The 22,287-nt window shown below is 36.4% G+C and overlaps 1 protein-coding gene across 1 annotated transcript; it reads right to left on the reverse strand.

Moving 5' to 3' along the window:
• Positions 1 to 3,061: 3,061 nt before the first annotated feature.
• On the reverse strand, positions 3,062 to 21,190 carry LOC137925490 (sodium- and chloride-dependent transporter XTRP3). The gene is made up of 11 exons (XM_068768938.1): positions 20,407 to 21,190; positions 15,887 to 16,119; positions 14,281 to 14,511; positions 13,258 to 13,368; positions 12,347 to 12,588; positions 11,715 to 11,865; positions 10,481 to 10,682; positions 9,569 to 9,728; positions 9,109 to 9,271; positions 8,472 to 8,672; positions 3,062 to 3,418 (listed from the first exon to the last, which is right to left on the reverse strand). Exons 1-11 carry the CDS (start codon positions 20,666 to 20,668, stop codon positions 3,251 to 3,253), a joined length of 2,124 nt encoding a protein of 707 aa, XP_068625039.1. The 5' UTR covers positions 20,669 to 21,190; the 3' UTR covers positions 3,062 to 3,250.
• Positions 21,191 to 22,287: the final 1,097 nt, after the last annotated feature.

Raw genomic sequence — 22,287 nt, forward strand, 5'->3', positions numbered from 1 at the left:
GTGCACCAAAGAAACGATTACTACAAGTTTATTCATATATGTAACATATTTATTTTACTATATGTACGAACTACGGGTGGCTTTGGAATCAAAAGGTTCTCGAGCGGCGACTACGAGCCGGTGACACTGCTGCAGGTAGGCTTTCCACTTGGTGGACCGAGGACATTGTTAAAGTCGAATGCAGGCGGCGCCAGACCGGTCACCGTGGTGATCTTTAAGGGAAGCATATGCCTCGCAGTGGGCGTTTAAATTAACGTACGAAGTATCAAGTTATTGAATTGGGAGAATTTAAAATACGAACATTAAATGTTTTAAATGAATAAGAAAAAAAAAACAAATTTAATGATGGCAATTTTTTATTTCGCATTTCAAAATGTAATTACAATAACCTTACCGAGTTAATTGCTTACTCTACAACTAGTGGCCGGGATGTCATCCCGAAGCTATCTACGCCTCAACAGAAACAACGCTTATCTTTAATTACTTTCATTTCAATTTTAATTCGTGTTTCGTAACGACCAACAGTTTGCAGCAACGATGTTACGTTTAAACACGGAATACGTGAGCGAACGAGAAATTCTATACACTACAGACTTTTTTGATTTCATACAGGAATACATACAGATTATAAATAAATTCTAAATGTAAATTATTGTCAAAAAAAGTAATTCATTTAAAAAAAAAATGTTTCGATATTTTTATGTCAGAATTATAGTTTAAAGCAGGGGCATCAAACTCGTGGCTCGCGATAAACAGTTTTGCAACACTGACAATATATCCGTCGGATAAATTTTGAAAGTAATCTAGGCTAATATCCCAAAATAAGGAAGATGGTATTAGAGAAGTCATGTCAAGTATCAGGACAGAAATAATAATTTAACTTTATATAATGTAACTTTAATAATGTACTAGAGATTGTGAAAGATGAAAAGACAAAGGAAAATGAATAAAATTCCCCACACATGGTAGGGGGAGGAGGGGAATGAGAGGACCTCAAAAAGATGGACCATTTTAAAAAACACTGCACCAGTGAAAATCAAAAATTTTTGTGTGAATATAAATATTTGGATTCTTTTTTAATTTGCCCAAGTTAACTTTTGAGTTTGACACCCCCTGGTCTAAATATTACGGTTGCCACGATATTAATAAAATTATGCACTATATCCAACCGTCACCTAATATTTAAAATATTATTCAAAACATATTTAATTTTAAATTACCGAATTCCTATTCTTAAAAGTAGATTACATAATGTTTTGCATCCGACATATTTTTCACTTCTAAAAAAATCGTCGTTGTAGAACAAGGAAGAAACGTGTGATATTTGAAGTAACATCACTAATTTATTTATCGTTTATATATAACCAGCTGTTACAAGGACGATAAAATAATTGCTTAGCAAAATTATAGTAATTACAATACAGATCCATTAAAGTATCAAGTTACATATCAATTAGGTTTTATTATCTATTACTGTTCCGAGTTTCAACTGTGCAAACGTTTAAATGAAATATTCATGTTTCCTTGGAATAATATCAGAACCGTAAAATATTGCGCAATATCAAAACAACATGGCCGTATTGGAGATAAATATTTAGTATTTTAAAAATTCAACAACCTTTAATAAATGACAGCTTAGACTCAAAGTCTAAAAATGTTTAATCATAAATATCCATGAGTTACAAAAACAAAGTCTAAGCAAAGTGTGCGTTCTACGCATAGTCAACCATATCTAAGTTCTATGCTTTTAATTTTCTTATTCTGGGCTTGTTATTTTGGCCTAAAATTATTTCAATAGTTGTTTTTTTTACAACAATTGAATTGAAATGGTACTTTGATTCATTACATTCCATTAAATTTGTTTTTTTTTTAATCTCAAAAAAACTATTGTAAATTTCTGAACTGAATATTAGGTTATGAAATAAAATATGATTAATTTCCGGTTTTTGACAGGTCATTTTGACATTGACAGTAATTTTTTTTTAATTTCGCACAAAAGTAAGGATTGTCTCGTTTCGTCGGTTGAAGCTCGTTTTATTAGTAGATTACCGCATACCATCGCTTAAACCTAATCTAATTACCAAGTGACTAGCATCTCGCGTTCTAAACGATTGACCTAAACCTAACAACGTTAACACTAAACGCTAATTAAACGTGAACCTCACGAGACAACGGCGTCGCCTGTATTTATTCCGATATGCCATCATTTAACAAGGATTATCAGTGGATCGTAAAGTTTAAACATTACATACAGGTCGTTCTAGATCCGAATATCGCTATCAGTGGAAAGCAATTTGTTATCGAAATAAAGGAACAGCGGCTTATGTAATTGGATACAGTTATGTGAACAGGTGATGAGGATATTTGTGGACGAGTGTTTTTAATTTTAATAGTTTTTATTGTCTTTCCATCGATCTGAGAAAGTTAAGTTTAATATTTTTCACGTAACAGGTTGTTTCCTGGTGTATGTAATATTTTTACATAAATTTTTCTCTTTCATTAATTTAAGCATAGTCTAATAAATCTAAAAATTTTAATATCCATTCCAAATAATTTTCTAAAGTTTTACGTTTACGAAAATAACTGCCTCATAGAGATTCTATTCGAAACACTCTCGTTAGCTAAATAAAGCTTAATTTGTAACGCGACATGGAACCAAAATCATCCTTACTCAATATTGTTTTTACTTTCTTATTAGGTTTAAATTATAATTATTTATTATATACGTTTATATGTCATGAAAATATAAATAAATGTTTAATACATATGTATAATTATAGTAGTCTGGAATTCAGTTTTATTATTTAACAGTGTAAAGAAAATATATTTAAAATTGTAAGTGATAAAAGATAGAAGTGTGTCAACACAATAAGTAAATCCCAGAACGAAAAAATAGTAAAATGATAATTCACATATTATGTTGTCAAAAAATATTTTCTACATCAAAATTTAACTATTTGTTATATATATATATATATATATATATATATATATATATATATATATATATATATATATATAGATATTTTAAAATACAATTTTCGCATATTAATACTGAAGATATAATAGTTTCGAGTAGTATTACCAATGAAATTCATATTTTTATTTTATTTCAATTGCGACCTAAACGTCTTTGTCCACCGCCTTATGTTAAACTTAAATTAATTATATCAAAATAAATACTACTAAACAAAATGGCTCAAACCCATTGAGAATAAGGTTTAATTGAAAATGGAGAGACGTGAAGCCGTCAATCGTCAACGACGTCCATTTTGAATGTTGTCGGCTTGTGGCCGATAGGCTTCATGGCCAGGCGCATGCCGGTGCTGGCTTTGGTGTTCAGTATCTCCTCGTCGCTGCCGCTGGAGTCGTCGAAGTTCTCGGACGCGTTGACTTCGCCCGGCTCCGTGTCCGAGGACTACAACACAGCCCCAAACGTATCATATATTAAACGTTACATTGACTTTTACTAATGGCTACTCTGTAAGGAATGTGCAAAAGTATTAGATAAATATAAAAACTCCAAATATAACTAATGGACATGCGCTGCAATTATTGTCGATGAACAATCTCACGCAGTAAACACAAAATAAGCTTGCACACAGTTGTTAAAGCATAAACTATTAAGCGATAATGTTAGTGTTAAAAATAACTGGAATGAAGACAAAAATACATTCAATAATTTAAATCATAATATCGATGGCAGCAAAGTTAATTATTTTCACAAAAATTGGCTAATCTTAATATAAAAATATTTGTAAAATAGACATAATTAAAAAAACTCGCTTTCAAATCGCCCACATTATAATTTGGGAAAGAATCACAACACACTGATATTTGTATTTGTTTTCTTACACTTAAAGAAAAAATACTACGCATTTTAATTATTTTTCATGTTAAAAATTAACTTACTACTTTTATCCGTTAAAAACAAAGAACACCGGCAGTTGAATCTTTTAATGAAGCTTATGGTAGACTGTGGTAGTATTTAAAGATATTTGGTATTAAATGTAGTCTTATGTCGTTGTTAGCCCGTATACGCCCAATGCTGGGTTGTTGTCTCTGCCAAAGATATCTATCGGGGATATACCACAATAGCCACACTTGGCAGGCGGGTTTGCGATCGCAATGCGGTATTGTGGTACGCAGAGGGCGCTGCTGAGCATCCTCTATAAAACTTATTTGAGAGCGTTGACAATCTCATATGTTAAATGAACAAAGCGTGAATTATGTATAAAACTGTCAACCCCCGGGCAATCACTGCTCTCGTGTAAAATATCGTAAAATAGTATAAATAATACGGTCTTAAGTAATATAGTTGTTTTTGTTGATGCACTTATAGTCTGCTGCCACCGAAACTAAGATTTAAAATATTTAATCTTCATCCGAGAGTAAGTAACTGTGTGGGCGAGCGCACGGACATCTATTTGTTGGGGCGGCTCCGCGCGATGCTCGACGGCAGCCGCTTGCCGGAGCGCTCGTCGCAGCTGTCCACGCCCTACGGTCACCGAGCACAACATATTTACATTCAATTTCATTTGCTGTACATTTATAAAAACACTATAATCAAAGATAAGATATTTCGATGCATATTTACTTAAGCGTGGGTTTGATATTAAAAGCGACGGCCCCACGACACGGACTGTCTGTTTGTGGCGGGTAGAGAGTAAAAACTCCCAAAAGTAATTCATTTTGTTAGAAGGATTCGAATATTTATACATTTACTATGTAACTAACTAATATAAATTTCAAGGACATTAGACAAGACATTACACAAAGGTTCAATTAATTTTGAGTCATTTCTATTGATTTCTTTGACTGCTTTCGTTTCAATTCAAATCAGCATAAACTGACGCGGCAATATATGACATATATTGAAATTACAGTGGGCGCCACCTGTCGCAAATTGATCACACTAACTAAGAAACTTCGCGGGCTCATGCACAACAACTTTGCTAAAGTTCATCACATGATCAAAGGTATAGTCTACGATTATATAAAGGACATACAGACAAACATTAATTTTTTTATATACGAGATAGATATGACCCGAGATATTTTTTATCCTCACAGGACCATATAAAGCGACATCTTGTGTACATCATGAGAAGAGATTCTTCTTAAAAAAAAAACTTTTTTAGTCGTAACTAGAATCACGTAAGACTCCCCTATAAGGCATCCTTCAACTGAAAGCTGCAAAGCTTCAGACAGTCAGAGCATTTCACCTCCAAGTTGCATTAAATCCTTGACTCAAAAATTTTATTACTACACGAAGTCCGAAGTAGTAGTGTGTATATCGACTTATTGTTTCTGTTGGTGTCAATGCTGTTATCCAGGGGGTTTTTACTGCTGTGTCGGTAATGAGTTCACGCAGCGGAATGATACGTGAACTTGCAAAATCTTTTTACCGTCGGAACTGTCAAGTTATCGTTACTGTGGGAATTAGTGGGATTCCAGCTTTCGTGTTTGCTGTTGAAATCACAAGTATTCAGGTCGGCCGGACCTAGGGAGGTGAACGTCTATATGTCCAAGAGAAGTATTGTTTCACTAGGTTGGTAGGCTGAAATTAGAATGAGTTGGAGGTGTCCCGTGTGGAATATTCTACACGCGAAGACTTCCAAGTTGGTTCGAGGATCAAGGAGCGAGCAGTGGAGGGACCTTTTGAAATAGATCAAGGTGCTTTCTTCCTTATTAGAAGTTCTGTTGATCTGGAGATGATAGTTCGCAATTTTAGAATAGCGCCTAGAAGGTTTGTGTCGAGTTTCCTGAATGAGCAGGACGTCGATGTTGTGTTTTATTAGGCAACGGGGTTTCTGTGAATATGGATTAAAATAGGCCCACATTTTTATTAATTCTTTTAACTAGAAATATTCAACCAACAAAAACCGCCAGCCAATCACAAGGCGAGAAGTATTGCAGAGCGCCATCTCTCGGCAGACGTAATCACAGAGCGCTCTGGCGTGGGATTCCCCTGTTCGATGTCCGCTTACGATGACGTATTGTAGCTCTTACAAACTTTTTTATATTATTTCCCTAAATTTATGAAGAAACAGATTAAAAATATTTAGGGACATTGCTTGGTAGTGTATTGTAATACCCTACACGGTTGCCCGCGGAAGAGTTACTAAATTAGTAAATAAATGGATGATTAATTTTTATTTTGTAGACATGTCTTTATAATTCATTGCTTATTAAATAATAAATGCATCCGGTTATCTCATCTTTGATTATAACGCACACCAACTTTTATTTTTAAAAATGACTACACGTAAATTCACGATAATAGCTGCCAAAAAAAAAAAGTTTTTAGAAATAATTCAAAATCAATTACAGATAGAAACCGTGATTTTAGATAATAATTTTTTTTATTTATATACGTAAATTATTTATTATATTATAGTTAATTATTTTTTACACATTTTGAGAATATGTAATTCGCTTAATTGCGATTTTATCATCTTAGACAAATTAAAGTCCATTATTATCAATTTCCACTTCTCAATAATTAGAGAAACGTCAACGAAATTAATTTTGTTAATTACGGTAATAAAAACTTTTGCAATCTGCACTTATGTCGTTAACGACATATTTCTATAGATAATAAAAAAAACTTAAAAGTTAATATCTCTATAAATAAAATACAATGTAATACACATATAATTAAAAAGGTTTAAAAATCGTTAACAAATTCAAACTCATAAATTATATAATCAACATAAAATGTATTACATATCAAGTCGAGTCTATTATTTGTTACAAATGTCTCAGACCAGAGCAGAACAGGCAGAAGAAACTCCAGGGTATTAAATGTATTTTTTAAAAAATATAAACTATTTAAATAACTTGAAGGTGAACACATTTACAGTGTAATAACACTTTGACAACATTTAAACTGAACAATGGACGCTTACTGAACATATCTGGAATAAAATTGTCTCGATAAAGTCCAGTCTTACACAGAGGCACAAATAACTTGTTATCTTCTGGTATTGGATTAGAAAAAAAGAAAAGCATAAAACACAAAATGACTATTCTACGAGGTCCTTACGTCGAAATCTCCGATAGTGAACTTAGTGGCGGCCGCCTCGGCGACGAGCTGGGCCGGCGCAGGCGGCGCGGTCTCCGGCGAGAGCACCTGCGTCGCGGCGGCAAACATAGCGGTACACACACGCACAGACATACAGACATGTTACCGTAATCATTAATAACATATTTACTCTAAATTGTGACCAATTTGACCAATTGGTTTTATAAACTTCAAAAATATAAAAACCAAAAAATAACATGTCTATATATTACTAATAATCAATATATCGACAACAATATTGCTTTACATAAATATAACAGTATCAAATTAAAGATATAAAAGGTATATAAATTTTCATGTTTTAAATGTTTAAATAAGTAAAAATTAAAAATGTTATCGATATATGATCTTAATTATTATTTACAATGCGTACAGATCAAATGTAAGTTAGCACAAGTGTATGTTAGCTTATTATTAACACAGGTGTTATTTATTAGTGTACAAAGGATTAATTGTTTATTTAAAAATAACATAATTACGCTGTATAAGTTATATTAAACCCGTCAGGCGGCATTACGTTAATTATTACAAAAAAAAAAAAATTCCCGCCAATTTTTGTTATCTTTAAATTTACGAATGCAAATGGCGAAAATAAATTAATTATAATTTTAAGTATATACAATATTCATTCCATGTTTATCTTTTTTGTCATAAAAAATACTTTGTACACGTGCTATTTATATCTAAGTTAGCTTTCTATCGCGAATATGTTGTTTATAATAGAAATAAAATTTTAGTAGTACGACCATAATAATAAACGATATCGAAGGATTAAACATGTTATCATTACACAATTGCTTGATAGTTAAATATCACACTCAAGTGTCCTGCGGACGGTGTTGCACATTATGGAGTCTATTTTTACATTCTCTCAATTAATAAACAATAGAAAAAGCTGTTTCGCAGGTGGTTCATTTGTATTTTCTGCCGAAGTCGATAACAACGGAGTTTATATTTCCAGCCGACATGAAAGCGTATAAACTTTGTTTTTGAAACGACATCTTTGCTGTGGAGTAACTGACTATGGAGACAGCTGGAATATAACGAATTGAAAACACAAAAATGTTGCCCAGGGCGGCGTGCTTGAAGACATTATCCGTCAGCCCGGAGACATTTCTTGAATATCGCTAGCACTGAGGCCGACAATAAGAGAGTACCATCTCGGTAACTTTTACAGTAACAAGTTGTTGTGATGCCCCTGCGTTTTAGTATTGTATTCTATGAACCATTTGTCATTTTGTATTTATTCACACGCGTTACAATAAATAGCACAGTTTGTACTCGGCGTCTGGATTGTCTTATACATCTGCTCTGTCATCCTATCAATGTAATCAATTAGTTTTTCTCCGATGAAGGGTTTCAATAATTCTGGTTTTGTACTCACATCCTGATCGCTCATCATTTCCTTCGTGGAAACTGTTGTCTCGATCCTGCGGATAGAGCCGTGGTGGATGTCCACGTCCAGCGCGAGGCACTGGAAGCGGCGCAGGATCAGCACCAGCGGGATAGGCAGGACTCCCGCGAGGATCATAGCGCCAGCGATACCCAAAACCCAGTTCGGATAAGGCGTTTTCTCCACGCGTCCCTAAGTATAGTTCATTGGAATCAATATCTGTTCAATAATGTATAAGTAACATGGTTTTACGACCGCTGCGGCTGAAAATTCCTCGAGTGGCGACCACGAGCCGGTGGAAGCGGCGTGGGCGGCCTCGCATTAGTTGAACCGAAAACATAGCCATTGGACACAGGCAGCGCAATACCAGTCATCAGGGGGATCTCTGTGTGAGGCCTGTGTCTTGTAGTGGGTGTCAACAGGATGAAAAGGTGATGATGATGACAATACTAAAATCCTTTCGCTGTTCGCTACCACTTCAACTTGACAATCAGACCACATTTGGAGAGATCACAATTCGATTTACTATGATCTCGCGTAGCTAAACTGTGTGACACTAATGTTTAGAGAAATCAATAGAAAATGAATTGATTTCAAAGGAGAGCGGATACAAATATTAGTGTCCTACCTCTGCGGCATTCCAGGCGCCGTAAGTCGGCGGGTTGATCAGCATGAACACGAGAGAGGACAGCAAGATGCAGGTGACGATGAACGGGCCCACGTAGCGCCACGTCACCTGCCAGTACCACCCCGGACGGTAGCCCGTCATCTCGTAGATGTCGTTGGTGAACCTGCCGGGACGATAGTGATGTAGTATCCACGCTCCGTGTTCCTAGCCACTCCGCCCACAATACTTTTGTTTTAAATAATTCTTGCGCGTTAGAATTAAAAATCAAACGCTGATTTGAATTTAAACGCCGTGAGGGAAGTGGTCGCTGCGTTCGGGTCGAAATTATAAGTTTCTTTATATACATCAAAACACCGGTATCGATCACACATTCGCTCCCGTTTTTTTAGTATAAGTCTCGTATAGTTGTAAACTTCGATTGTTAGCTGCAGGGAGATTGCATCGAAAATGTTTTACTCACTTCTCGTGTCCATAGATGTAGACGACGGCTATCATCTCCAAGAGCGCGACCACCACCAGCCCGATGGTGCCGGCGAACGAGTCGAACATCTTGAGCCAGTACTCACCGGCGCCGGTCGTGAATATCAGACCCACCAGGAAACAAAAAGTGCACACCGCACCTGCAACGACGGACGCAGAATGACCAAAACTAAAATTGTAATTACATTTACATTAAACAAAACAGTAATTAATTTTCTTGATAAAGTATCGATAACAATAATTCATTTATATACATGACATATTACTACAGTAGTTTGCTTATGCCTTGCAGTGGGTCTCTGTCGGCTGACGTGATGTTGAAGCTTTAATATATGACGTAATTGATGTGACCATGCATTATCATTATGTTTACATTTTTTCATCCATCACATATTTTTCTGCATTTTCTATTTGGGTTCATCAGGTTATATATGTGTGCTGCATCTGAACGTTTATTCGTATAATCTAAAATTTTATCACTTATATGCTTATCATTGTAATTCTTCTCTGTTATAACAAATCTTACATGTAATGTATAGAACCAATTTATAATGTTTTAACTTTAGAGCAGCATTTTCCAACGTGGGACCCACGCCTGGACTGGAATTTGAAATAAAGGCAATTCGAAAGTGGACTCGACACGTGTTTAAACCTTTTGCTTTTATATACATAGTATTATATGTTACATAAGGGGCTTAAGAATTTTATAAAGGCTGAGGTGTGGTATAGCACATAAAAGGTTGGAAAATATTGAGTCAGAGCGCACTGTTTTGTTTCAGTGAAATCATTTAATTATCCTTCCGCCGCTGTCGGTAACGTGTTGCCTACTACTACTAAAATATTACCTACCTCTTATAAAACTAAAAGAAAAAAAATGTTACTATTATCATACCAGTTATAACTGGTTTGCTCATCCTCTTGAAGAAATCGATGTCGAAGATGGTGCAGAGCATGCCCTCCATGATACCGATCTGGCTGCCCAGGCCGAGAGAGAGAAGCATTAGAAAGAATATAATTGACCAAAACGGCGCCGGAGTCAGCTTGAGTATAGCTTGCGTGAACACTATGAACGCAAGCCCAGTGCCTTCGGCGGCCTGCAACAATGAACGAAACATATTGTAAGAAAAGAATAAGGAAATAGCCGCGTGCATACTTAAGGCGCGTTACGGCGCTTTCTGTCTTTCAACCTGTAAAGACAAATTTCCATTTGTTGTAATTTTAAACATAACAATTGCAAATATCTGTTGTATCTCATAACGGTTGTTAAAGACAATACCATCCAAAACGTTGTACAGTATCTATTCGTGTGTAATTTCTGTCTGATAAAACTTCTTTATCTATTTTACTGTTCCTGATATTCACTTTCTCCTAATAATAACCTAACCTAAAAATAAGCGATTAGTTATTCTAAAATAAATAAAGATGTCCTCAGTAGCAATGACAATAAATACCAAATATACTGAACTGCAGGAATGAATGTTTTTAAAACAACACACGTAATTTGTCGACAGGAACGCCAGTTCAAACCCTTCATAACTAATCATTTTAAATTAACACGGGGAAATTGTTCCGCGAGATATATTAGCCCGGTTTTTTTGTTGTTTTAAATCCAAGGTTAAAAGTATATTATTAAATAAATTTTATTATAGCATCCAAATGTTTTTATTTGACTGATATGTGTCGATCTTCGTTTGTTGATTTATTTACACGCTTGTTATTATAATGTACACATTAAATATGTTATATACGTATGTATGGATGTTTAAGTATGTATGTCTATGTATGTTTATGTTCATTTGTTTGTGAATACGTATTTTTGTAAGCGTAAACTACCCTTTATTAGTACTTTTACCTTTTCCATGCTATGGTTGTCTGTAAGAGATTGCCTTGTGTGATAAGACCGCCCATTGTACTTTTTTGTATATTATTTCAAAACTTATTAAATGTATCTTAACGTGTACAATAAAGAATATTAAATAAACAAATAAAAATAAAATTAAACATTGTTAAATTTCATTTAAAAAAGTAAGTTTCTGGGTCGGCATTAACTTATTGCTTTTTAAGTGGCGCGTGTGGCAGTAAATGCTTAATTGAATAAAGTTATTTGTGCATTTAATTCGGCTTACCTCTTCCAGCTGCCTGCCCATAGAGCATCCCGTGAGGTTCAGAGCGGAGACGACCGTGCCGTTCAGATTGGGATATTCCTCCTTGTAGTAATCGAACGTGGAGTTCAGCGTGAAACCGCCGATTTGATGCATAGCAAGTACTTTTATTTCCCTGGTGAAGAAATAGTACTTATAATATACAACAGTGTAGCTCGCGTGAGTAAGCAAATAGTCGATAAACTCGGTATAATATAAATGATAATAATTATATACTTAATTATGATAGTTTACGACTTTAGTTCCTGAAGGTGTCCAGGTAAACTTTCAGAAGTCTACGGGAGACAAGACTTGGCATCCACAAAGATTAGTGTTCATAATTCGAACGAACTTAATTGTTCGTTGAGTTCGTGCAAAGAGACGAAATACGTGCGTTTTTGTGGTCGGAGCTTTATGCAAGTTTGTTAAATAATATTGAACGCTTCTTAAAATATTATCTGCCTCCATTGACAGGTGGAGTCAAGCCAACATTTTAGTGCTTCACTATCGAAAGCAGATACAATTTTGTGGACTTCCGTTTATGAATGTAGATCTGTCGAGTCTCCCGTGGACTCCTAGTGGACCACTTTTTAAAGTGTTGTAAGATGAACACTCACTTGGTCATGCACTTCTCGACCATGGTGTAAGCCTTGAAGCCGAGGATGCTGAAGATGACCACGGACGCGTAGATGGCGGTGAGGGCGTTGCAGACGGAGACCAGGAGGACGTCCCTCACGCAGTTGTTGTTGGGCGGGTTGTAGGAGCCGAACGCGATGAGCGACCCGAACGCCAGCCCGAACGAGTAGAACACCTGCGTCGCCGCGTCCAGCCACACCGTCGGATCCAGCAACTTGCCCAGCTGCAATGTAGTCAGTCATACGTACGATTGTGAAACATTACACGTGCCTCTCATTTAACTAGGGAGATACTTACTAGCGAGGATTCGGTTTTAAGTGATCATTTCAATCACAACTAATTCGGGAGAACGTTATCAAGGTTTTGAGACATAACCTGTCTTTCATATTGTAAAGCAATATGTAAAATGAGCTATATTAATAAATAATAACAAAATTAAATTAAGTCAACTATTTTTGGACGAATTTTAAATAACGCGGTGCACCAACAAGGATAAATACAAATTATTACATATTTTTTTGTTATTTGACGACACCAAAAATATATTTTAACTATACATGGACTGTGCTTTAAAATTTCAACGTAATCTTTAGTTTTGTGTAACTGAACATCAATAACATAAATAACTTGAGAAACCTAAGGGGCAGCTGCCAACAACAGATGCATAGCAACAAAAACCAACAGAGGTTGTTAATAACGATCGAAATTTTCAAACCCTACAGTTGTGTTGGACGTATTGAAGTATGGAGGTAGCATTTGTGATCGAGTCCTTCATTCACTACATGTCACATGTATTTTTACACGATTTCTTGCAAATTTTTATTAAGAACGTACCTACCGTGTAAAGCAGAGTTTGTTGAACCTCAAGGAGGCTATAAGTAATGTTACTTACTTTTGGTTTGTACATGTGCCATATCCCATCGGACGAGCCGGGCAGGGTGATGCCCCGGATGAAGAATATCGTGAGGACGGCGTACGGGAACAGGGATGTGAAGTACACCACCTGGCCGAAATGTAAAGGAAATTGTTGCAATCACTTATGTATGTTTTCATATGTAATTGGAGTTTTTGTTTAGTGTACGTTGTAATGAATTATTAGTAAGATAAATTAGCCCCCCCCCCTCCACTAGACAGACCGACGACATAGTCAAGGTCGCGGAAAATCTCTGGATGTGGTCAACGCAGGAGCGGTCGCCGTAGCAACCTTTGGGCGAGTCCTATGTCTTGCAGTGCTATGCTACCGGCTGATGTGATGATGATATATGTACCATATATATGCCTTGACTATATCACAGGTCCATTTAGTGGGGGTACGATCCACGCCGCATTTACTGGCAAGTGTTCTTCTACTTCGTCTTCTGAGCTGATAGATGCCCACTGCAAGGCATAGACCTCCCCTGAACATCGCCACGATGACCGGTTCTGTGCCGCTCTCAACAACTTCCCGACCTTGACTATGTTGTTTTTACAACTCGAGAACCTTTCGCCACCAACGGTCGACAGTTACACGATTGTTGTGACCCGACTATTGCCACATTGGAAGAGAAATTCTTCGAGCTGTGTGAGTGACTAGTTTTTTGCGGCGGCTCCGAGCATTAGCCTATCCATTGCTCTCTCATTGACCTTGAGCCTTTTTATAAGGCCCGCCGTAAACATCCACGTCTAAAATCCACAAGTCACTACCGGCAACCATCATTTTCAGTCATTGCGGTCATGGACACATGTATGCATAATTTTTAAAAATTAATTATTTTAGACGTTTGGCCATCATTCGCAATGATCAACTGTTTCGGCTTTTCTCAGCAGATCATTATTTCAGGTCGGTAATAGTTTAATACTCACAATATTAAAATAATTGACGATGATTATAATTAAACTTTGGACTGTAAAACTTTTGTAAAAAAATTCTTCTCACTTTGCCGCTGCTTTGGATGCCTTTCATCACGATGAAGAAGACTAGGATCCAGGCCAGGAGCAGGTAGAGGACGATCCACCAGCGCGGCACGCCCGGATCCTCGATGCTGGGCGACGCATCCAAAGCCTCCCGATACCAGTAGTACACGGTCGCCGATGCCTTGCTGCACTCCATCTCTGCAGAGCTGTTGTCTTGTGGGCAGTGCGCCCACGGCAGCTGGTCGGCTGACAGCTGGGATACAATTAAATTAATTAAACTAAGATATTTCATATTAACAATTTTTTAAATCTGTATTAAATGTTTTCAGTTGGCGGTAATTTAACTTGAAGCGATCTTGTGTAACAAACATGTAAAGTAATTAATGAATTATTGTACTTCGCTACAAGCATTTCATGACGTTTTGATTGTTTTTTGAATCATTGCAATTATTAAGTTTCAATCAAGATAAGAACGACATGTTTTCTGGGCCGGTTCATTTTAATCTGTTTACAATAATAAGTAACAATTTTTTTAGCAATTTTACATAGGAGATGATATAACTAAATTCTACATTTTTTAATCTTATGTAGTACTGGATCGTGGCATATAGTGCGTTCGCGATGAGAACGCACGTTGTTAATTAGAAAGTCAAGTTCACAGTGCCCAGTTGAAGGCATACTTTGGAGCGCAACAGTAGCTCGTTGAACGTATTGATTTGTTACAAGGCGCGGCTAGCAGACAATGATGAACACTGCGTTCTTAACTCAAGTTCTCATTCGTAACTTGCTATAAGACTGCTTAGCAGTAATAACCCCATGTAACTCATCTTCTTTGAAACAAAATGTGTACAGTTGTGTGCTTTAATGTATTACGTGATTGGTTCATCTTTAATACACTCAATGTCCGCTAGATGGCGCTGTACAATTAGAGCACACTTCACAGACCGGTGCTAACACTGTCACTGATATTGGTGATATGGAGTGTGATGATTACTCAAATAAATCTCCTGCGCAACTGATTTTGGTGTTTATTTGTATACATACAGTTTCCTACGACAAACACTCACACATTTATAAATTTTACAAAATGTTTTAGAACGTATTGGCAATGCATAACATTCTAATAAATATAAATTGATAAATAGTTAATATGTATATATATTTATAATAAATAATTATTTATATACATATAATAAATATTTGATTATTGAATAATAACTAATAATTACCTGCTCCCTTTATTATGTCAAAAACTGATTTTATTTAAAAAAAAATTCTCTGTTAGTACCATGTTACCAATGCTTAGTACCATGCGCATGTTGTTTTTGTCTCTCATTTCGATTGCAAATATTTTTGTGTTTCTTTATACAATTTGTATTTGTATGCATTTTTTTAATTTTGTTGGCAATCCTTAATAAATAAAATAAACAACTCTCCACTTGGTAGTTCTTGTCACTGAACAGCGACAAATTAAACACTACTGCGAATATTCAACTATTACAACAGATGTATTTCTTTATTTAAATATCAGTGTCTATTTTTTCATGCACCGTTTTAGTGTAGCTTTCCGTTTTCTGTTTAATTTATTATCATATGTTAAAAAGTTAAAAAGTGAAGAAAACCCTTACCCTAATACTGTTAAAGAGATAGAAGAAGACCCAGGTGATGATGACGTTGTAGTACAGCGCCACGAACAGCGTGACGATGCAGCTCGAGATCCCGATGCCGCCCAGCCACGGGTGTATGGTGTTCCACACGCCGAGGGATCCCAGGCGCATCTTCTGACCAATAGCCATTTCTATCAGAAAGAGCGGGATGCCCTCCAGTATCAGCATGATGAGGAAGGGGATCAGAAATGCACCTGCGAATAAACATCGCGTTTAAGAATTTTGAACAACAGCACTGCTCAGGTACGCGTGTGGCGTGTCGGTGGGAATCTCGGCCGCTTCGCGCCGTCAGTCCTTTTTTTCCTCAGCCCTCCGTATGTCATTTTTCGAACCACAACTTTAGCTTCAAGCAAAACATACGCGTAAGAGTACGAGATATGCCCTGACTATTACAATCTGATGACGCCTGAGGTTTTGAAAGATTGTCCTTATCGTTAATCGCAACATTCATCACTAAAAGAACATTTGTAGTTACTACTTACTACGCGCAAAGCTTATAGTGAACTGTGAGATTCGTAAACTTTTTAATACTAATTAATACATTTTATATGTTTATCGAATTCTCACGGGCTGTATAACAGCGTTCATCATGCTGTGGTAGCGAACTCGTGCGTGTATTGCGCAGAAGAGACTCAAGATGCGATCGCAAGGTTCATCGACATGGCGAATTCGACGACCTGAGGATGGCAATATGGAGTAGGGATGAGAAGCGGTCGCACGAAACGTAATTTTAAAAACTGAACATTGCTACGGCATCGTTTAAAATAAACAAGAAACCAATGATTAAAACAATATTTGTTGACTTCAATTTAATTTTAAATAATGTACGATTTAAAGTAATAGCATGTAAATACGTGTCGAAAAACAATTTCGGAAACATTAAAAGTTAATGTAAAATGTAATAAATACATTTAAGTTAAACGGTTTTTTGATACCCATATTGTGGTGGTTGTGGAAAAATATGTACCTAGTCCGCCATATTGGAACGGCGTCCATCTTGAATTTTAAATTTTGACATAATCACCGTGTTTTACTAGTGTAGCCCTTTCATTTGATACCCATATTGAGGGGGTTAAGGAAAAATATGTAATCCGCCATTTTGTATCGGCGGCCATCTTAGATTTATAATGTTATTGATTTTATTATATTGTATTGTCATCTAAATTAAATGTGTGTACCAAATTTCAACTGACAACGGGAAGGTGCTTAAATTTCAATTTCTAATTTTGACCCAAATAAACAAATTCCGTACGGGTCGAACTAAATAAAACCGTTTAAAAGCAAAGGCACGGACGCTAATGTCTCAGGAATATAGATTGTACTTAAAAAAACGTGGCGGGTTTAAACCAGTTTGCGTATTAATGCACGCGGTATTGACGTAACGTCGAAGTATATCATAGCACGAGCTCCTAAGCCGATTAAAATAAACGCCAGCTCAAGTATACCCGCCCGTCGAACGCGCAGGTATTTATTTAACTCTTGCCTCGGACAACAATTTCTTTAAAATACCGCTCAGATATAAAGTAGCCACTGTTCCTCAATGAACACATCGCTTGTGCAACCAACGGCCATTGCGACCGAAAGGTTCTCGAGCGGCGACCACAAGCGGGTAGAGGCTTCGCGGGTAGGCTACCCAACAGATGGACCGACGACATTGCCCACATCGTAGGAAGTACCTCCTTGCTGATTGCGCATAGCTGGTCATGGCATCTCTGGGGTAGTCCTTACAGTGTGCGTTTATCTTATATGGTGATAAGGATAATCAAATTAAATTTTTATTATTAGGTTACAGATAAATTTAGGGTAAAGTAAGTTCTAATTCTTTTTATACTTCATCAGTAACTACAAGGTTGCTTTATCTTATGACAGGAAGCAGTATAAAGTTTATATATGTAACACATACTTCCCCGGCAACTTTTAAGTTCAAAGGAGGCTTAGGGTTCACGGACAGGGTGGCAGCCTTTGGTGTCCGCTGAAGTGAAAACAGACAAGATGGAGACGCGAAGTGATTTCAAATTGTTGAGATAAAGCAAAGGTTTAGGCGTGATACTTTATGGAGTGGAGAAATATGTTAACTGGATGTTAGATTCTCGTTAAAACAAATCGATTAATCAAGAAATAATGTTTTTGTTATTTAAAAAAAATCGATTATATTTGTATAAATACACGTCTTGACTAATCTTTCAGCGACAAAACGTTTATTTAGAGATAAGTTGCGCAACGTAGACCTCTACGCGCTACGCCGTAGCGCCGTAGCACCGTAGCTGCATAGCTAAAATCAATACCGAGCCGGAGCAGCGAGCTTTCATAGTGCGCTATCATGCTACGATCCTAGAGATCTTAATTACGTAGTTTTTTTTTTATAAAACTGTTATAAACAAAAAATGAAATAAAAAGATAATAAGATCATTGCAATTTCTGATATACTAATTCGAATAATACACTGTGTACAGTTTAAAAGAAAACAATTTTTTTTAAGTGGAGAAGTAAAAAGGAATTTAGTGTTTATTCATACGGCAAGAAAGTCATTATAAGTGTTTCAAGTCCCATCAAATACACGATGGGGACCTTCACTATCGTTAGTTCTGGTTCAGCCAACGGTCGAGTTCCTTCGCCGCATTTTGAATACTCGCACAATATTTTATTACACAATGTATACCAGTTAATCTGTTAAATGTGGCGAATATTTAATTTAATTATACTATAATAAAATAACTTAATTAATTATTTACATAATATTTACATCTATTTACATATATACATACTTACAAGGAATAAATAAATTAAAAATGTAAAATTTACACGAACTTACTTACAAAACGTAAATTAAACTAAGTTTTTTAGACTGTCTTGTTTGAAGATTTATTAGTAATTAATTTAAAATATTGGATTGGAATTATATAATGGAACAAAGATTTTGTTTATATTTATTTAGAAAAGCCAGCCAGAAGCAGAGGCATTAAATAAGTATAAATTTTCATTTAAATATTTGAATTACAGAAACTGAACATTCTGATGTTAATCTTTATTTGAGGTGCGTGCATTCATAATAGGTACAGTGCACAACAACAGGTAAGTAAGAAAAGCGCTAAGTTAAGATAGGTAAAATAAATTAATAAGAATAATAAGCCAGGATGTCCACAAAGTGGAGGTTTATCCCGGTGTCGTGATCAAAAACAAAGACAAAGATAGTTTTGTTCAAGAGAAGGTTCTAGAAATGACGTCACAAACGTGTGCCGTGGGCGTTGGACTGCAGCCTGCGCTCCCAAATCAATACTCATGAAATGAATTCGCGGCCGCGCGAGCGACCCGCTGCGCAGTAACAATGTCTCATGCGTAGCTTCTTCTTATCATACTCAAGCACGTAACAATAGTGTAGTGCATACTAAAGAATGTTTAAAAGATACAAGGACATGAAATTAATAAGGTAAGGTCTGTAATTGGTGGAAATGTATTACATAATAATAATACAATAGCAAAATGAGATAATGGACCCCGAAATGATGCCGTTCATTTCATTATTACAGTTGTAACGTGAGAAATTGGCCGTCACGTGCTGAAACTGGCTCGGCGCCGTGTATATAACATTACATGAGAGTTGGTTACTTGATTATTCAAAGATGTATTTCAATAATTAGGCCTCTATCATTTGTATTCATCAACAATATCGTCACTTTCGACCGTCCGACAAAAGTTTGTGATAAAAGAAGAAATTAATAAAAAATCTCTTCGACCAATGTGAATATTTCGACGTTTTGTTGTATACGATATGGGTAAGATATCTACACTGTTTTATTTGCGAAATTTCCTCTGTAATAGTGCATTACAGTGCTGCCGAAACCGCTACACCTGCACTCAGCGCGGAGTAGTGGGGGGAGAGGGGGGGGGGCTTTCCTCAGTCGCCATACAGTAACCTATCATTACTTAACTCAAATAACTATGTGAACTAATTAGCAACTAAAAGATTAAACATACAAGAGAACAGGTTTTGCGTAATAGATAAATAGTTTCAGTTTTTTGCTTAAAACAAATTAATTTTATTGTTATATAATAGTTTGAATTATTTAATTTACATTGCTTGTATTCCGTGCTCTTAAGTTATTAATATTAGACGAGATGAAATTTCCAGAACGCCGCCCATTCGAGTTGGTTCGTCAAATGACTTCTTTCTCAAAATGACTTATTATGATCTAATTGCTCAAAGGGGTTCGGCTAAGTTAAATGATATAGCGAAGGTGCTTTCGAAATGGAACTCAACAACACCCACACCGCACACACTTTACTGTTTGGTAGCTGTTTGCTAGCAGCGCCCGGTCGCTCAAATGATGTCATATCAGCTCATTTAATATGTAACAAGAGCAACTATTCGTTGCAACAAATTATTAGTAGCTCTAGTTTGATAAGTTATCGGATATGTAAATACAAAAATGAATGCTTTAAGACAACTGTAATTAAAGTGAAAACGTAATAAATTGACTCACCGCCGCCGTTTTGCTGACAAAGGTACGGGAACCGCCAAATGTTTCCAAGACCAACGGAGTAGCCAATGATGGAGAGGAAGAATTGGAGTTTTCCGGACCAAGCCGCGCGGTCCTCGCCCGCGACTTCTCGTTGCAGGGATCCCCTCGATCCTTGCAGGACGATGGTCACGCCGTGCGGGCGCTCGCTGCCGTCGGCTCTCGTGTTCAGCGGCGCCAGCTCGTGTCCATTTCGTGGACCGATCGGTTCCGCTTTAGCCGCCATCTTGTGATTTAAGTCAAGTTTTCGATCGTCTTAATTTTCCGATTTATTTTTTAACAATAAAACTATACTATTTTCACTAAAAACGATCGATTTATCAAGGATAGTTGTGTATTCAAAACGGTCAATCGATATTATTGTCGGTCCGACGCCGGTGGTGTTTGGGGAGCGGTCTCTGAATCAAATGGCCGGTTTGAGTTTGACGAGGTTCTTGGAGTGGTAGTCGTTGCCTATGAATATGTTCATAATATCAGTACTAAGTTTGGTGAATCTCGTAATCGTACGTGAAGTACCGTATGGCGTCCTTTTTGACGAACTCGACGACTTTGAAGTACGTCGTGGTTCTCTGAAGTAGTTTCTGGCGTAATTTTAGCGAATCCCTGAACACGTTGGTTGCCTCTTTGTGCATATGAGTGGGTTGTGATGCCTCTGTGCCAATCAAACACGCGTCATTGCTTAGTGTTAATTGGAATCTTTGGAAGTGACCCACTACACTATGTTACACATGACGGCGGCCTGAATGTATCGCAGTATAATCTGAAACAAAAATGAAAAATGTTATTAGAACATGAAATTGGATTTGAAATAAGATTATTAATAATATTATGTATGTAAATATGTATTAATATTAAGTATAAAAAAAGAAAACGTTAAATCATTGTTGTTAAACAAATAATTTTTCTCATTTTCTTTATTTACAAAGAGTTTCCAATATCAGTGTAGCGACTTGTTTGCGCAGGGAGACGAGGCGGCTGTGTAAACACTTCATGTGCGTTCATCACAGCGAAATCAATTATATTTTTATTATGTAACTTCGGTGATGTTAAAGTTTTATAAAGCAGGTGTGGCAGGTAAAACAATAATACGAACACAGTTTTACGTTACGTCAGCAGGAAGCAATTTAAAATGACACTTCGTGGATCGTCGACTTCGATTACCTTTTCTTATTTATTCTAAAGGCAGACCTAATGCCAGACGGGCTGACGAGATCGTAGCTACGGCAGGTCACGGGTGGCTTCAAGTTGCCAAAGATATAGAAAAATGGAAGGCTTTTGAGGAGGCTTTTACCCTGAATGATCCATACAAATTTAGTATAAAATCATTTTAACTATGAAATAAACTATTAGTCATTTTCATGGAATGTAATAAAGTTTATAATCATTATTATTTAATCTAGAATTAAAAACTATTACAGGATTATTAAGTAGGAATTGATTCCGTTAAATAAGTTTACTGAACACATTTTTGTATAAATGACAGGTATGCGATTCTAAGCATTATTCGATTGATTGTCGTGCTTATAAAACATTCTACGAGCGGCGAAAGTTTTCTCATGAATTATAATTTCATCACCATCACCATGTCAGCCAACAGACGTGCACTGCCAGGCGCAGGCTTCCGCCCAAGATTGACATAATAACCCGCCCTGCGCCGCCCGCGACCAGCGACTCGGCGACCTTGACAACTATGTCTATATATAACTATGTAGTTACTTATGTGAACTAAATACTTTCCTGCCTTCACAACTAAACTAAGATGAACATTTTTGAAACACAATCGATATATCTGAATGGAAAATGTCTAGATACTATCAGAGAAGAGATGTCAAGTATTAGAACTTA

This window comes from Battus philenor, unplaced genomic scaffold, assembly GCF_028537555.1.
Source record: "Battus philenor isolate CCGP_79_NKW_IND1 unplaced genomic scaffold, ilBatPhil1.0.hap1 SCAF_27, whole genome shotgun sequence".
NCBI classification, from domain to species: Eukaryota; Metazoa; Arthropoda; class Insecta; order Lepidoptera; family Papilionidae; genus Battus; species Battus philenor.

What these genes read in the sequence shown, in the direction of transcription:
- LOC137925490 (XM_068768938.1), bottom strand. Translation starts at nt 20,668, where the DNA reads ATGGCGGCTAAAGCGGAACCGATCGGTCCACGAAATGGACACGAGCTG. An exon ending in GTCGAGAAGTGCATGACCAA is followed by an intron (nt 11,866 to 12,346) that starts GTGAGTGTTCAT and finishes TTTCTTCACCAG; the next exon opens with GGAAATAAAAGTACTTGCTA. An exon ending in TGGGCAGGCAGCTGGAAGAG is followed by an intron (nt 10,683 to 11,714) that starts GTAAGCCGAATT and finishes TCATTGTTGCAG; the next exon opens with GCCGCCGAAGGCACTGGGCT.